General features: G+C 39.2%; 2 protein-coding genes across 6 annotated transcripts in view; one reads left to right on the top strand and one right to left on the bottom strand.

Annotated features, from left to right (window-relative positions):
* The window catches only part of LOC136447883 (60S ribosomal export protein NMD3-like), a 28,934-nt gene extending 16,392 nt beyond the window's left edge, over positions 1–12,542 (bottom strand). Inside the window, exons 1-4 of the mRNA XM_066447005.1 lie at positions 12,420–12,542; positions 5,447–5,605; positions 5,003–5,083; positions 3,894–4,022 (exon numbers count right to left, since the gene is read on the bottom strand). Coding sequence (XP_066303102.1) covers positions 3,894–4,022; positions 5,003–5,083; positions 5,447–5,605; positions 12,420–12,542 — 492 coding nt within the window. The remainder of the gene's footprint in view (positions 1–3,893; positions 4,023–5,002; positions 5,084–5,446; positions 5,606–12,419) is intronic.
* The window catches only part of LOC136447881 (coiled-coil domain-containing protein 148-like), a 42,994-nt gene continuing 33,235 nt past the window's right edge, over positions 9,067–18,825 (top strand). Inside the window, exons 1-6 of one of the 5 annotated variants that reach the window (XM_066447001.1) lie at positions 9,067–9,120; positions 13,281–13,413; positions 15,801–15,964; positions 16,655–16,853; positions 17,102–17,217; positions 17,820–18,004. In XM_066447001.1, coding sequence (XP_066303098.1) covers positions 13,359–13,413; positions 15,801–15,964; positions 16,655–16,853; positions 17,102–17,217; positions 17,820–18,004 — 719 coding nt within the window. In that variant the 5' untranslated portion in view covers positions 9,067–9,120; positions 13,281–13,358. Of the gene's footprint in view, positions 9,121–12,676; positions 12,975–13,280; positions 13,414–15,800; positions 15,965–16,654; positions 16,854–17,101; positions 17,218–17,819; positions 18,005–18,825 lie in introns of those variants that run through there. The other 4 variants (XM_066446998.1, XM_066446999.1, XM_066446997.1 and 1 more) reach the window with 4 other exon arrangements.

Below are 18,825 nucleotides of genomic sequence, written 5' to 3'. Positions count from 1 at the left end.
GAGCGGAAACAACAACATGTTTTGCCATCTAAACATGGCGGCACCATCAGGCGTGGTGACAGTAAAACTAGCAGCATATTGCATAGTGCAGATTACAATCTTTCAAATGATACCGTAAACACGTGGAAAATGTTATATTTTGCGGCAACGATAGAAACAGAATTCTATCTATATTTTAGAATAACCGTAAGATTTTCCAAATTTTGCGGTAAAGGGCCGTTTCTATTGTCAACATGTAATCGGTAATTTCTTCGTATGTGCGGCCTAAAACGCTGTGCTACTTTTACAGTCGAGCTCTGTTCAATATTGTGGGCTTAAAGAGCATGCCTGTACTATATAATTGCGGGAACTCGAAATCCGAGCGTCTCACAAAAACTTTGTTCTCGACGCTATGGAGCAAAATATTCCCCCTGAATCCTTCCCAAAATCTTCTCAAATTGACCCCTTTGATACATTATACAGCGATATTTGTAAATTTTCAAATTTAGGAGATATAGTTATTCTTGGTGATTTTTCTGATCATTGTCATATTTCATTCTCTTTGGAAACCAAACACGGCCCTCTCATCAGCGAGGAGAGTCCAGCTCAACCAGAACCTATAGCATTTATTTGGGACAAAAATTCAAATGAATTATTTTCGGCCACTATAAATGGCACTGACACAAACTCCAAATTAAATGACTTCTGCCAAGAGACCTTCTGCTCAGTGGAAAGTGCTGTCTCTCGCTTTACAGAAATTATACTTGATGCTTCGAAGAGGTCCCTAAAAGTAAGACGTAGAAAAAAGAAAACTACACAAATTAAAAAGGATAAAGTTTGGTTTGATCAATGTTGCTGGTCATTACGCCAACGACTGAAAAGACTATCTTTAGAATTGAAAAAAGAACCATGGGTTCAGGAAACTAGAATTAGATATTTTTCAACACTAAAAGATTATAAAAAACTAATTAAACAATCTAAACGAAAACACAAGGCGGAATTATTGTCCAAATTAGAGCATATGAATGAAAATAATCCTAAAGAATTTTGGTCATTGTTAAATTTTCTGAAAAACGAAGTTAATGGGAAAACAAACAAAAATACTACAGACCCCAATATCACAAACACAGAATGGACAGATCACTTCAAAGGATTGAATAATCTAACAAAACACAGAAATTTTAACACAGATTTCGAAACCACAATTACGGAACGGTTAGAACATTTCGATAAAAAATCCCATAATTTGCTAGATTTTCCTTTTTCTAAAAAAGAAGTTTTAGATGGCATTAAACAATTAAAACCCAATAAAGCCTGTGGTATGGATTCCATTTCTAACAACATGCTAAAACATGGATCAAATTCAAAGCAGCTATGTCTGTCATTAGTTACCCTTTTCAATACTATTCCTTACCGAAGGCACATTTCCGTCTAATTGGAACACCAGCATTCTAAATCAGGATTATTTTCCAATCTACAAATCAGGTGATAAGTCCAACGTTGATAATTATAGAGGAATCGCTCTCTCCAGTTGTTTGTCGAAATTGTTTACACGTCTCATGAATACTAGGCTACAAAACTTTGTAGAAAACAATAATCTGCTAGCCGACACACAGTTCGGCTTTAGAAAGAAGTGCCGAACCGCCGATTATATCTTCATTCTAAAGTCCCTTATTGAAAAATATACACAGAAAAAGAAAGGTAAATTGTTTGTCTGTTTTGTTGACATGAAAAAAGGATTTGACAGTGTATGGCGTGATGGATTATTCTATAAACTGTTAAATTATGGCATAGATGGAAACTTTTTTAATGTATTGAAAACTATGTACTTGGATGTCAATTATGCAGTTAGAGTAGAGAACGGTTTATCAGATTCTTTTGTTTCAACCCATTGTTATTCAACCTATTTATCAATGATTTGGCCCAATGTTTTGATCGTGACAAATGTGATGCCGCTGTTTTAACTTCAACATCTATCAATTGCTTGTCTTGGGCAGATGATCTCGCCTTAATTTCATTGTCAAAACATGGACTCCAACGATGCATTCATACGCTGGAAACATATTGTAATAATTGGAAATTAACTGTTAATGTCTCTAAGACGAAAGTTCTTGTCTTCTCTAAAGGTGCTACAAAGAAAAGATCTAAAGAATTCTTTATCTATGATAATGAAATAGAAGTTACGGACAGCTACACCTACCTTGGTATCCCTCTTACGTCCTCAGGTAGATTTAAAACTGCCAGAAAATTCTTCAAAACCAAAGCTATGAGAGCTATATTCAAATTAAAATCTCTTTTGTCTTCGGAAAATATTTCAAGTAAGTTAGGGAATAGTCTTTATGACAAATTCGTAAAACCTATCCTTTTGTATGGATCTGAGTTAACATGCTTTGCCCATACCTCAAAAACACTGAAACTTATAGTATCGAAAAACATTCCTGTGTCTTCCGCAAAAAGTAATTTCTCTTTTCTATTGAAGAAACTCCAAATTGATGACAGTATTCCAGTATTGATTCGGAAGAGCACTTGTACTGATCTACCCCATACTTACATTCATTAATTTTGAAAAAGGGTCAGACAAAGACATGTTCCTAAGATATACAGCTGGGCTTAGTCCAGAAAAGGATGATTTTTCAATCGATAATATACGTCTCCCTTTAGATATACCAGAATTCGACATTATCGACATGCGTTTTCAAAAATTTCTACTTGGAGTCCATTTAAAATCATCTAACGACGGCGTGCAAGGAGAGTTAGGAACTTTTCCCATTATGATATATGCTAAAATTCAGCTCATTAAATACTGGCACCGTTTAGTAAACTTACCTGAGGACTCTCTGCTTCACGATGCATACAACACTGTATTTACTGGTGATCATGATTGGATTAATCATGTTAAGGACACTCTCTGTTACCACGGCTTTGGACATATATGGATGAAACCTGAGTCTTATAAAGTAGATTATATTGCCCACCAACTTCTCTCCCGGCTACAAGATACACATATACAAGAGTGGTTTAGCCGTATTAGAATTAATTCCAAATTGTCTTTTCCCAACAAATCAAAAAACCGTTATGAACAAGAAAAATATCTTGATGATATAAATAGTGTTGAAATTCGTAAAGCGATAACTCAGTTAAGAATCAGTAGTCATAAGTTAAAAATAGAGACGGGCAGATATTACAATATAGCCCCTGACCAAAGGTTTTGCCCATACTGTCCAATGAAAATTGAAGATGAATTTCACTTTGTCATGGAATGCTCTAGATATGATGTTTTACGTAATAAGTTATTCACATGTCTCAAATCAAGAACAAATTTTAAGAGTTCCGAAAATAATTTCATCAGGTTGGTAGAATATAGAATAGAGAAACAGCACTCCAGTCAGAAGCTCTGAAGAAGGTGTCTGATAGACATCGAAACGTTAGCAGGTGAGAACTGTACCTGGTTGTGTACAAAGAACCTCCTATATCCCAAATTTTAAGAGTATCGATACTACCGACCGTTTTGAGTATATATTTAAATGCAACAATCCCCACAATACGAAAATAGGTAAATATCTTAACGACTGCTTTCACATTAGGAAAAATACCGAAACTAATGATTAAACCAACTCGATCATAACTGTTACGCTATATAAAAAATGTATGCTAGCCCTTATTGTATTGTATTAGTAATTAGGATGCTATATCAAAATATATACTAGCCCTTATTGTATTGTATTAGTAATTAGGATGTTACGTTTTATTCTATACTTCTTCTTTGTATTATGTTTACGAATTCTTGCCATACTTTGTACCATGTACAATTGTCGTGCAATAAAGTTCTTCTTCTTCTTCTGATCAAGCCTTACAGTCTGGTGTTATGCAGGTTGTACCAAACAAACTACAATCACATAAGTCATGTGACTCACCTTTTGTCGAACCTGCACCACTGCCTTCCAGTAGTCTTTTGCCTCCACCCTGTGGCAGTCTTCACACATCTGATTGGACACCACAAACTCTACTACAAACACCTGCTGCAGGATGGCTCCATTCACAACCTCAACACAGGAAGGAACAAACAAGGTCCAGTGTAGGCCACAGAAGCGTAATCAAGCTTCCTATCTTAATATATGGCAATCATGTAAGAAAGAAGCTGTCAAAAGTCACCTACCAAAGTTTTAGTCCATGAAAAACATGCATTGGCAGGGCTGTCCGGCCCCCAAAGTTTCAATCTAGAGCATAATTTCAACTTTCTAATCGGCACAACCCCTACGAATCCGGCCCTGTTTACTAAAGTTGACCTTTGACCTCCTTCTCTACCTGATAATCACACAAAAACACCAAACTTCTACTGCCTACAGACACCACAAACATTGATGAAAGTCTGATTTTTCAACACAATTAGAAGGAAGAAACCCTTACCTGTAACATCAAGCTCAGAAATACCAATATATCCTAGAAACAAACCCTCTACAGCTACTTTTACCAAGGGTACCAAACCTATTTCCATGGGCTAAAAGTTGGCCTTCTGCGCCTGCGCGAAATACTGGAGTATCCCCTGTAAATACAGGCTCTGTTTCTCTCCAGCAGTGAGTACTAGGGATGAGTACTGGGATGGAAGTTGTTTCTGTACGGGTCCAAAATACCTGTACCTATAAAAATCTACTAGTTGTGACCAAAGACGTGCAAATTCTACCACAAAGCCGAAAATTTAGCACCAGCGAAAAACAAAATAATAAGGCCATTTGACATAACTATAAGGCCACATATATGTAGCTACTGCTGTTCTGTTCACATGAACATTCTGTCAAGTCGTCAAACTTTCTTTCATGTGTCAAATCTGGAGACATTACATCCTTTCTCCTTCTCTCCTGTCCTTTAGTATCATCATTGATATTCATTTCACAAAGTGGCATTCCTTTAAAAGGGAAAGATAGCGCAATAACTTAAATTGTAAGTGAGCAAATCTGATTACCAAGAAAATTTCATGGTAAACCTGTTTGTCAATATAATTTTGCATAATTGTTGCAATCAGTACCTCTTTTTGAATGGTAAGCTTCAGTTTTATCCTTTTAGAATGTGGCTCAGTCCAGACAAAACCTGCATCTATCAGATGAACCTGCAAGGAGAAACAAAGACGCTATAAATAAGTACCAACATTCAAAAAGGGAGATTAACATTGTAAGACAAACCATTACCTTAATCTGACATTCAGTAAACTGTTATAAAAACACAACTGCTGAAAAACAGTGTCACATCTCACACCTTGGCAATTATGTCGTATTGAGGTCATAAAAAATGGCAGCTCCACATTACCAAACACGGATATGCCGTAAATCTATCTATTTTCATGGCTGAAACAATTCTGTATTTACTGTAGTATCATACATTTGGAACGAATATTTCCGAGGTCAAGGTGAACACTGCAAAAATATAACCACAGCAGACATTTCCAGATTAACAGTGCTATAGAATAAGCAACCTTAGTGAGGGGAGCCTTCAGTTTCTTCAGACAGAGAGTGAGTAACTCCCTGGACTCCAGCGCACAGGCCACCCACTGGGTCGGGGGCTGGAGGTACCGCTCACAGTTCCGACAGAAGTGAAGAACTCCCTGCTTAGGGATACCTTCTGTGATGTCAACCTGTTATGGGGAGATCAAAAACTACAGGTTTTGTGGCTACTAGTAATAAGGTTCTTGACTTGTTGCTAGGTGAGGCACAGCTTGAGCATGTTAAAGAATCTGCTACACTTATATCAATTAGGGGTCAACCCCAGTGTGAGTAGAATGGACCTCACACTGAGTTACAAAAACCTGTATTGATATCGTCATGAAGATAAACAAAATCTATACTATAATGTTAGCAGTGTTGACAAAATGTCAGGCTTTTTAGTGACAAGCTATGATGATCATGCGTCTGTAAACCATGACGCTGCTTCATCAACATGGTTGCTGGGGGATTGAAAAGCATCTATATGTAGCATATGTACAGCACATCATTAAAAAATTACTTCAATCATATATACAAAATGTTTCAACAATGTCTCAATCTCAGAACTCACTCACTCACTCACTTTATATCTATCTATCTAACGGCACTGAACCTTAATCCGACGCAACCTTAATCCAACACTTTTGAGTATTGGCTTGCCAATTAAGATTCAGCAGGGTAATGCAAAAACTGTTGATTGCATTTCAATACTGATGTCAAAAACGTACAGTCATAAGGTCATGAAGATCGAACTTTGCAATTATGAGGTCGTCAAATGACTGTTTTTACGTAGTTCCGTGGGTCATGAGACGAGGCGTAGTGGTCACATTGTCAACATTTTCTTCTTCACATTGTCATATTACATGATCTTACATATCTATAGCTGTATCAATCAAAAGAGGAATCAACAATATGCCCGTCAATAACAGCAAACAAGTCTGGTCTTATCCTTGATCCAAATAAACTATAAAGCTCGAATTATTCAGAGGTTTTTTGCGAACGCGCCTTCGGAAACCACCATTTTGAATACCCAGAACCATATGCGCCAAAATCACGTGAGCAATAGCAGACGATGCAGATCATTTAAATGTATCTATTCATTCATCTACTCACTCCTCTCTCTTGGATAATCAAATAGTCATCTGTAACAAGTGTTTATGTACCGTTAGCAATTAAAATAGTAGCCGACATCAACAAATAAATTACTCTTTCTTTTTCTTTTTCCCCCTATTTTGAAATGTAAAAGTCCTAAGCCACGTGCAAGCTAGTGCTACACGCATTGGAGACGATACCAACCCTCTCAGTACGGGTTAGCACGCGTACACAACCAAATAATTGAATTTTGACAGGAGTAATGCAATAGTAAACGCTTTTACATCCTTTATTAAAGACACATGTCACTTTTTTATCTCCATGAAAAATGGATCCGGAGATATAGTTTTGGGTGTGTCTGTGTGTCTGTTTGTGTTTCCACACCACTCCAGTCAGCATAACTCAAGAACCTCTTGATGGATTACGATGATATTTGGTATCTGGGCAGGTGTTGTGAAGCCGAAATTCAAGGTCGATTTTGGGCCCCCTTGTATGTGACCTTGGTACTGCAGCAGAAATTCCATTTTTGTATCTCTTGACCTGGACGTGCTATGGTCTTGATTTTTTGGTGGCAGATAGCTTGTGGTGTAATAAAGACGTGGTGTGGGTTTGGGTCCCCTAGCAGCTTGCTCTGGAACTGCAGGGGCGTTATCGTGAAAATCTTCTAAGGAGAATAACTCAGCAAAGTAACGATGGATTTCCATGATATTTAGTATACAGGTAGCATAGACAGAGATGTACATAATGAAGTGCAAATTATGTTAATTAGGACTTAATTTGCATAACTAATGAGGAAAAATCTATATTTGCAGTGTTTTCCATTATCAGACTCAAATACATGTACTGCATATAGTTTATGGAAAGTGGATTATCAACAGATACCAAGTATGCAAATAAATTCCTTATTTGCATAATTAATGCACAACACCATATCTCATCTAATTGGAAAATTATAGGACTGTCAATATGATACTTAGTATGCAGGTAGCTTAGATAGAGATATACATAATGAAGTGCAAATTATGCTAATTGTGACTTAATTTGCATAGCTAATGAGGAAAATCTATATTTGCAGTGTTTTCCATTATCAGACTCAAATACATGTAACATAAGTAGTTTATGGAAAGTGGAGCATCAACAGATACCAATGATGCAAATAAATTCCTAAGTTGCATAATTAATGCAAAACACCATAATTCTTCTAATTGGAAAATTATATAGGACTGTCAATATTGCAACATGTGTAAGTTAGATAAAGGTGTTTATGACCAAGCATACATGTATATCATGCAAATGTGCAAGTCATTTGCATGAATAGGATTGTTCATGGAGATATGAGGTCGTGGAACTCTTGTTTATTTCTGAAACAAACATTCCCACCAGGGCTAAGACCATAGCGACACACGAGAGTCATACTCCCCTCTACTGCAGTGCTGTTTGCTCTTGGTACATGCCGCTGACCTGTGTTAGGTTAGTTTCCGTTTCCGCCTAATATATAGTTTGCAGGACACTTTACGAGCTACATGTATAGTGCAAGGCATCGTCAGTTATTCGACTTTTAATAGCTGTAGCAGGCCTTCAAGGATTTGATCCCAAGGTTTACAATAGCCACGACCGTGCAATGGAACTTAGGAACGGATCTGTCGCACGGCAATGTTTTTCAGGACTGTTTCTTTTCCGCCGCTATCATGAATGAATTGGCGTACCTACTGTGACATGTGGCACCTATGGTAACTAGTGTAAGTGGCTGTTTATTGACAGAGAAATTGAGAAATAACCGTTGTTGTGAATATGAAAATTACGGGTAAACAGCAACACTGTTGTATAGTGTCGGATTAAAGTTTTGTTTGGAACAAATTACTCAAGGCACCTTCATATCGGAAGCTATAAAAGACGTAATTTTCCGGAGATTTGTCAATGACTGGAAGAGTGACACACACGTAGTAATGGTGACAAGAACAACGTATACGATAAAGTCAATGATTACTGAAATACTCAATAGTCCGCTCGTTTATTTATCGTACAATGGTGCATAGTCGTTAAAGTGTCGGATTAAGGTTCAGTGCCGTTAAATATCATACTGGGCAAAACCCGGTTTGGGTATCGCGCCCAGGGTGCACGCCTAAGGCAGCCGGTGGTGGTGGTGCTCCACAAAAAAAGTGCAGAATTTAAGCTTAACTAATAACAATAAAGGAAACAACAACATGAACAATATAAAAATATCACTCACTCACTCACTCACTCACTCATTTCCGCCACTATAGTCGGTAACATTACAATAGAAAATTGCTGTGGCGACTGTTGCAGGGCTTACTTTTACTTGCTGTTTTGTACATGACTTTGATTGTATATGCCAGCAAGTAAGAGTAACTAACACTAAGCCTGTTATGTCCTTTGCGCGTTTATAAGTAGTTTCTAATATAAGGAGCTAAATAAAGATTGAGACACCCGGAGTCCATACTGCTGTAAAATACTGTTTATTCATGACGTATTAGTCCGGGTTAAAGGTTAGGATTTTGGGGTCGATCATTAACTATAACAAACCCCTGCAACAGTCGCCACTGCTACATACCAGGTATAACAGGAAATTAACTAGTATGTAACATACGGATGTCGGACGACTCGGCTCATTACCAACTCGGCCCAGTAACCTCGGCCCCAAAGCCTCAAAGTCAACAGTTTGAAGTTGTATGACACAAAGACATGGTCTGTATTAAAATCATGTTGATTGCCTAAGCGCCGGCGGTATAGAGCTCCAAAAACCTCAACAATTCGAACTTGTCTGACAATTACGCAAGGAGACATTAGACATTGTTACTAAAAAAATGTAACGGTACATGTATGTTACTACCCGGGACACGGCGAGGTAAACATGAGGTTATGGTTGAGAAGTTAAGTGTTTTTTGTTTTATTTTGTGGTAATTTGGCGATGGGCCGACTTGACCTCGGCGATAGGCCAAGTTGACCACCGCGATGGGCCGAGTTGACCAGATTTGCGATGGGCCGAGTTGGAAAGAGTTGTCCTGATACCGTAACATACTGATGTTGTGTATATATATATGCCCAGTACCGTATATAGATAGATATTAATGGTAACGGGGGGGGGTCCATAGTCCCGTAAGGTCCATAGTCCGGTAGGGGTTTAAAAATCATTGTTGCAGAGATATGCATGGGTAGCTGCACATGATAAGTACACCTAGTTTTAGACTAAACCTTGATGTAAATCACCACGAAGTTGGAGTATGTGTTGAAGTTGGTAAGCCCAAACGGATAAAGATTTTAAAAATTGCACAAGTCTGACGCCTTCTGTGCGGGTTGACGAGCGAACGCATCGAGAACGTGCCCTTCGAAACTCTTTAATTGTCAATCGTAGAATACAACATGTAAAAAGATACCACCACATATAGGAAGGACATTCATCAGACTTCCTCTAAATCAAACCTATATACCGTCTTTGCCTTTAAAGTTGGATAATCAGAGTTACAATGATGCTGCAGCGTTCATCCTGTTGCTCCACCATCTTTACCCATGACGTATGACAGCAGCCAAAAGAGGTGCCCAACAGAATTAGATTAGTCAACCCGCCGGTAGAGCGCCGATCATTCCAGAATTTTGAACCCTACCGACTAAACAAACCCCATAGATATTGCTGCTGCCAATAACAAGGCTGAAAAGACCATCAAGGAAGCCGAAAGCGTTACACATACGATCCGGCAGGCAACGTAAACAATGACCCGCCATTTTGTTTGTCGGCGGCAGGTTGATCTCGCCGTGAGAGGGGAAATTTCTATCTCACCGTATTTGAACATGTACTGTAATACAAAATATGGCACATATTTGCAACAGAAATAATATTTCAAGGCTTTAGTGTAATTCTATTTACATGGGATGCTTAAACATGCACGGTAATGACATGTTTGTCACGTTACCGGCGTTTGGACCCCCTTTTTGTGTTGGAACGTTCCACTAGAATGCAACCCCAAAAACTGCCGTGACTTTTGTGTGCAATAAAACCAAAGTGCGGAACGTTACTGTTTAAAAGAAAACTACGTCTGTGTAGCTTTAATCACAGTTACATGCCTGTTACAAGATCTAAGCTTGTTTTTGATGGGTTCAGGGCAAAATGTACGATGACAAAAGACATGCGCATTCACTTAGAACAGTTAACGGAGGGTGCTGCAACTTCGGCATACTCCCAACTTCGGCAGGATTTTTAATTGTCTCGTTCTGCAGAAGTGAGCCATCTTTTTTTTCAGCCACGGTGCTGAATAAAATCGTTAAGAACCCAACTTCATGCATAGAGCTGTCGTCTAAATAAAACAGGGATTTGTGTACAATTAACTGATTTTGTGCCACGAGGAAAATGTGGCGATAAAAATGGCTACGTTCGATGCAAGGACATTGTGAAGTGGCAACTCTTACATAAAACATATTCAACCGTCGTCATGCAAACTTACATGTTGTACACATGAGGCATAAAGCAAAACAAAACACCAAAAAAACATGGGTCTTGGTTAGTTTAGGTCGCGATTTAGCTTGTCTGAAATAACGAAATCAACCGCGGCTTCGAATGCCCTCCCCCTTTTACGCCACGGCCATTCCGTTGACCACGATTCGAATGTGATACCTCGGCAAGGCATCTCTGCTCCCGCTGTACATAAGTCAAGTCGGCTCCAAAACGGCAAACCTTATCAATCTAGCTTGTCTAGTATACGTCGGATAAACTTGCATTTTATAAGTTCCCGGAGGCAGGTTCGCACTACGTGGTTCCACACAAGCAAACTCATTGATGTTGCAAACGTGTAACCTAACCCCGCATGTTAATTGAAATTGACAGGCCGCTTTGCTTTGATGTGGGCGGCACGGGTCGGAGATCTCTGAACGCATAAACACGAAGTTCATTGATGTAAATGGCAATTTCTCATTGCTTGCTAAAAAAAAATCCAGAAATTCTTGAATAGCGAGCTCTAAAAACAATTGATGATCGTGTTTAGAATATGTCATAACTTTGCACTGAATTGACCGGAAAAACAAGGAAGATTTGCCGCGTACTTTCTGGTCACATGCGGTGCTGTGCCGAGTGCAAATGTCACGATTTCAGTTTGCGGCGTAACAATGCTTGCTCGGCAGTTTTGGACGTACTTGTGGCACATTTGTGACATTTGTGCGTTCATGCTATGGGACCATTTGTATGATATGAAGTTTCTACTCTCATTGCCATACCAAAGAACGGATCGTCAACGTTGTCATGGTTTGGAACGCAACAAGCGGCGTAAACAGTCACTTAGCCACAGCGCGCCCCGCATCGGTGAAGCCTTGCATTTATTTACCAGAGGGAAGTTGAAGTTAGTTGACACGAAATTCTTCGTTCTGTTTTCTTAAATAGTACCGACGAATCAAAGAGATACAAAGATATCTTTATGCCGAAGTTACGGTACCCTAATCAGAATGGAACAATATGGAACGTTTTAATCAAAACAACATATTTCTGGATTTACCGACTGAGATCGATGGTGAAATTGTGCACGGACGACGAAAAATCAACTCCACAACGGCAAATCCTCAAACACCACCACTCTAATTTATCATTCGTAAAAACGCAACACTTTTCAGACAACCGACACTGGTGCAATACGATGTCGAACTCATAGATTTACGTCCGAAGTTGCAGCACCCTCCGTTACCGGACTATGGACACCCCCCGTTACCGTTAACTATTTTTTAGTATTTACAAAACCATAGTTCACGCTGTCATCTTTTTACTTCCCTTATTCAACTCTCCCTTGTCACTAGGTTACAAGAACCGTTTCCCGAGTAGTCCATGTAAAATGAAAGCTACATACTCTACTCTACTCTGCCCCCTCCCACACATACCTGTGTCCTGAGACACGCCACGCACATGTTAGCGGGGTTGGGTTGGATGGGCACGCCGCACTGGCAACATAAAATGTTTCCCTGCGTAAACGATACCGTATCAGCCTCAGGAAGGTACTCCATTCTCCTCTCTATCGCCCTCTCTTGTCAAATATTCAAACCTTTCTGTTAAAAAAAGAAGAAGAAGAGTTTGGAGCGTATTTTCCGTCTGCTAGAAACCCGTCTGCACTTGCACAAAATTGACCCCTGCGCAGGGCATGCCGGGTAGGTCAAGGGTCAGAGGTGGTGTCGATGTGTCAGACGGAGTGAGTTTTTCGATAATTTGTAAATTATATGCAAGATAATGACACATCTGTCACAGGTGATTGAAATTTCATGTTAGTAAAAGGTATTGAGAGTAAAATAGGAGCTGTCTCGGTCAATTTTCTACCAGATAGTGGAGGAATCGGAAAGAAAGTAAGTCGGTGGGAGGGGGGCATTTTCTGTGTCCTGTTGCCAGGGGTGAATTCTGACGCTGAAAAATGGATCGGCTAAAAAGGCGAGCGACTAACATTGGTGAGATACTAGTATCAAATTTATTAAAGCATGATGCAATTGTGTTCTGTTTTGTTCGTAGAATGTCAAACCCTGAATTTCTGTGTTATGCTTTTGAAATTGCGACAGTGACCGTTTTAGTGAAGAGTCATAAAAATTATGATTATTATTCAAATTTTGAATAGTCTGTTTTTTTTTCTCTGTGTGTGGTTTTTTTTTCTTTACATAGAATTAAAATGTGAAGGAAATTTGAAACGCATGAAAGTGAAGTTTTCTTCTCATAAGCTGTTATTCTATCATTAACGTTATAACTTATATCAATTTTAGTCATGTGAAAACTACAAGTCCAGATCCAAGCCTTCCATCACTGGTCTTCACCCTGAACAGGCATTCCTTACAAGTGCAATGTCAGGTCGAGATCTTAAAAACTTCCTGTTCCTCCATCGGTCAGACACAACAGGTAAGGTGCTTTTTATCTCATTTAATTTGTTGTCTCATTCAATGGGGTTTGTGTGTTCCAAATTGGCATGAACTTAGCCGTGGCGACTAACGAAGGTTGTTTTTGCTTGATATTACATATACTATCACTTCTTAGTTGTGGGGCACGCCACCAATTCCATTCCGACACGAGTTCGTCCGGCCGTTAAACTTGGACGACGGGCCCGATGCTTGTTCTCGCTGAACTCCCAACGCCCTTACCTGCGTTTTCGGGCTCTTTAGCAACGCCGGAAACCCCAAGTTAACTCATAGCACGGCCAAACACTACATTTCCCCACTGTTACAATAGAGAGCAGCACCGGGTCGCCATCATGCATGGTTAAAAAATCTAGAGGAGGTGACATAATGACAACAGTCAGTCTGATTGGTGCGTTTGTTCACATGACTAAGCCTGGCCAATCAGACTGACTGTTGTCATTACGTCAAGTTTAACAGCCGGACGAAGTCGTGTCGGAATGGAATTGGTGGCGTGCCCCACGACTAAGAAGGGATAGTATATGTAATATCAAGCAAAAACACCCTTCGTTAGTCGCCACGGCTAGCTTGAACTATAAATGACGTGCCTTTGGTTGTATTTTTATATATATAAAACCTCCTTGATTATACAAACATTGGATTGACAAGCAGTTTCCGTTTGATATATAATTACCTTCGCCGAGAAGGTTATGCAGAGGGTAGCGTTTGTCTGTCTGTTTGTAGTGGCACAGGATAACTCGAGAATGCCTTGATGGATTGTCTTGGTATTTGGTATGTTGGTAGGTTTTGATGAGACCTAAAAACAATTAGATTTTGGGCCCCCTAGCGGCTTGTTACGGTACTGCAGCGGAACTTCCTGTTTTGATATCTCGTGTTCTGGACATGCTATGGAACTTATTTTTGAGTGGTAGATAGATCTTTGGACAGAGAGTAAGTGGTGTGGGTTTGGGCCCCCTAGCGGCTTTTTTGGAACTGCAGGAGCAGGTTTTGCGTCTGACTTTGAAAGGGAATAACTCAAGAAGGGCTTGATGGATGGTAATGATTTTTGGTAGGTAGATAGCTTGAGTGATGATGTACATGATTAGACACCTCTTATGCAAATCAGTATCTAATTTGCATAATTAATGAGGAAAGTTTATACATCCGCCAAATTCCATGATAGGACTCTGAAACATGTGACATATGTAACTGAGGAAGAGCGAAATATTAATTGATATGAACTATGCAAATGAAGACCTCATTTGCATAATTAATGAGAAAATACTATAACAAGATGGGCTTGATGGATGGTCATGATTTTTGGTATGTAGATAGCTTGTGCGATGTTTAGTATGATTGGACAATAATTATGCAAATCAGATTCTAATTTGCATAATTAATGAGGCAACTTTAAAAATCCGCTTTGTTCCATGATATGACTATTCAAATTGCAACTGAGGAAGAGAGGAATGTTTATAGATAGAAAATATGCTAATGTGGGCCTACTTTGCATACTTAATGAGTAACTTCTCTAATTCCATACTGGCAAATGAAGGCAATTTCATACATTTAATACTTTTTTTTTGCATCGGGACGTTATGTGAATGTGAACATCGTTGAATCAAATTATGCTAATAAGGGCCTCATTTGCATAATTAATGAAAAATATTAGCATAAACTTTTTTGTTGAGCTCATAATTTGTTAAGCTCATACTTTGGACATGTTATATTTTAAGACAATCAACTGGTATGATTTATAATTGATGAGAAACACTCCTAATACATCAGTCATAAAGGTTAAATCATTTGGCGAAGGTATGAGGTCGTGGAACTCTACTTTGTTGTATTCTTGTTTAAAGTAGTAGACACTAACTCACCATGTCTTAAAACTTCTGATAAAAGCCAGAAATGTTCTGTCTTTTGTCAACGGTTGGAGCAGCTAGTTTGAAAATTGTCAACAGTACTTCGATTTCAAATACTAACGTTACATATAATAGTTCCTCTGAATGAAGAAGACATATTCCATACACAATGATATGACTGTACGTATAGCATGTATCCCTTCATTTTGAAAAATGATGGTTCATGGCTGTGACCAGCGTCTTGTATATCTATACACATTATGCCTACATGTATAATGTATGAATACTTAGGTCGCATTCTATTAACACTGTGTTGTTGGACATTGTTGCAAATTCATAAATTTGCATACGCTCACAATCCTCACATGCTGCATCCAGAGAATTCTTTCTCTGAGAGCTCAAGTACACACTTCCTGTCCATCAACTAAACTGGAGAGATTATAATATATAATAATATGTTACAGTCAACCTTACAGCTTCAATGAGAATATTCTAATATTCAAAATACAGACATAAAAAGTGTTTATTCCAGACAAAGGCCAGGTGTTTACCAGGATCCTGAGTGGAAACCAGAGTAATAAGTACCGACAGGTGGATTATGACGCCGTGCGGGCGCTGATCGCCGACCGCAGACGGGCCGGGGAGGAGAAGCTGGGGAAAGTGCAGCAGATCGCACAGAGGTCAAGAGCTGGAAAGGTTAGGACTGACAACTGAGTCATGAATATTCTAGGATTCTTTTCGATTCTTCCAGGACAGGGGTCCGTGGTAGTGCGCGACAAAAAGTGACAAAATTGTTTCGAGTGTCGAGGTTTGAGTTCACATTTCTCATAATTTGCTGCGAACTGACATTAGATACCAACACGGCTGAAAAGCGTAAGAATCGGTGTGTTTTTGGTGAAAATTGATTTCGGGCCTGAGCCTTATTTCCGGATAACCGTCCGCGTTGAAGGTAAACTGCCCCTTTGACCCAGATTGACCTTTGTTGCCTTCTGTTGGCCGTGTTGCATTACCTCACGGGTCGGGTTATTGTGAAAATCTTAAAGTGGTAGGATTTTCCTTATATAATTGACTTTTTTATCGCTTCAATTCTTTTTACATGCTTTATGGTATTCAAGTTTGGATGTCTCGTTTGTTTTGCCCGCCATGTTTTTTTTTGCCCGCGTGCACTAACTTTGGAGTCTGCAGAGGATGTCATCCATAAAATTTACTTGCTGTGGCCTAAAGTATTTGAAATTTTGAATTGGAGATGCCTTATATCATCACTTAGATCAGTTAGATCTGATTGGTCAATTGATCAATCAAAATTAAAGGGTTCGTTGTCAAGTAATAGACTTCAAATTTCAACCAACGTTTCCTTCATTTTGTTTGTTAACTTGCTTTCAACAGGAGCATAACCTGCAAAAACAACACAAGATGGTCTGGCACAAGGAACAGTTACGACTGACCACGGCACGACGCCAGGCACAGATCGAACTGGACAGCATGACCAGTCCTCTGACCAGCGATCTCCCAGCGTGCACACAGTTCTTCCAGGAATGTGAAGCCTACAGTGCCATGCTTTCTGCAGATACTGGTGATTTCAAAGGTAAATTCAGATTAGACAAAAGACAGGTGTCAAAAGTTTGCACTTTTTTCAACATCAAGAGTTTGTGTGCTTTTTCCTGCTGCCTGACAGTGCAAGTTTTTACAATGATTTACTACCCAGCCTTTTGTTTGTAGTCTGTTCTTTATTGCAAATTGCAGTAACTGTAACAGTCATAGCTTCAATAAAGGCATTTTGTCCCTCTCTTGAATTCAGTTCTTAGTACCTGATTATGGTGCTCTTTGTTCCAGCTGCCACTGTTGACCCCATGTGGGACCTTCGAGAGGATCTGCTGTACTGGCTACAAGAACATGCAGAAGTTATCTCCCAGGGGGAGGGTGAAGAGTTAAGGGAAGAGCATCAAGAGGTTGGTTGGTTTTTGAAATTATTAACAACAACCACAGACATCTCACTTATCCTTAACTCTAATCTACAGTTCTCAATAATTCAAACTCATACATTTTTCAGTTTGAGAGATCAACCTTGGAGAGATCTAACATTGAGCTCTCATAGTCACATGTTACCAAAACTGCCACATTACCGAGGCATTCACAAGAATGGAGATCAGAAGTGTACCTACGTATACCTCGGGATTACTGATGCTGCATAAGGAGCTCTCCTTATTAAGTTCCTTCTTAATGTAACAGTGGCAGTCTTGGGATACCTGGTGGAATTATGACGTTTTTGCTGTATGTTTTTGAAGGTCAAAGTAATCTAGAAAACTTGCTGCATTTCATTCATCCTCCCATCCCACATTTGATTCATCTTACATTTTGTATTTGACGTTGACCTGTTATTCAACTGGCTTTGAGTTTGACTTATGTTAGTTTTCCGTTGCTATAATTTGTATAATTTCAAATGGACTCCAGGAAGAAAAGTGGTGTTACACTAAATGGAGATCTAATAAACCAAACCAAACTAATTAACCACCAAGAAAGTCTAAGGCTTTTTCCTTGTCCTTTGCTGCAGGTAAGATCGCAGGTTGAGTCAGTGAAGACCCAGCAGACAGTTTTGTTGGAGAGACTTCAGGAGGAGCAGAGCAGACTGGAGGCTGAGTTGAACCTGCCGTACCTGCAGAACCTGCTGCATTCCGGGGAAAAACTACAGGAAACTGGCATTCCGCAGGCTGTGGCAGACTTGGAATGTCCTGACAGGTATTATGCTAAAATGGAAGAATAAGAATTACTGGAAAACTGATGATCTTTAGTTCCCATTTGTAAAAAAGCTGATAATTTGATGCAACTGTCTAGAACATGAGTTCACATCGTCTTTGTGAACACATGTTCTTGATTACAAAAAAACTAAGAGGCCTCAAGCATAGCCTTGGCTGGAAAAGTGAGCCGTGGCAAGGCCACCATGCACAAATTTCATTTCAAGTTGCAAAATTAGCTAACTATTCTAACCATCATCATATTTATGTAACGTAACATGACCAATTAACGTCCGATTTATTAAAAACGTAATATTTATCTTAAAACCGCGCTGACAGAGCCAAATGTTAAACCAATGGGCAGAAATATCACCTCTTCTAACAAGAAAAATGCATGTTATGTAAGTTTTTCTCCGCCTGTTTAACGCCGTGACTGAGAGCATGTATTCATACTGATGTATATGATGTAGAGTTGTGCTAGGCTTACCCAATATCATCTTCAGTCTTTTCCCTTCTAGCACTATGCTTGAAGAACATAGACCAGAAAAAAATGCACAGTAACTGTCGAAAGTAGTCTACAGACAAATGATAGTAAAGTCACTATGTTTGTCCCTCCGCTTGCCTGACGCGATGGAAGAAAACAATGTTGTTACTGATTCAGGAGTTTATTCTGTTATGTTGCTGGACGTAAACCTTTTGCATTGTTTTGTATAAAAGAGAGAGATGGCTAAGGATCATACTTATGACGTTCTTTGTTGCTCATGAGAACAGGCTTTGACATAATACACCGCGACATGTGGACATGACCCAAACTGGACATAAACT

This window comes from Branchiostoma lanceolatum, chromosome 13 (assembly GCF_035083965.1).
Source record: "Branchiostoma lanceolatum isolate klBraLanc5 chromosome 13, klBraLanc5.hap2, whole genome shotgun sequence".
NCBI lineage: Eukaryota > Metazoa > Chordata > Leptocardii > Amphioxiformes > Branchiostomatidae > Branchiostoma > Branchiostoma lanceolatum.
This window is presented reverse-complemented; position numbering and strand designations above follow the sequence as displayed.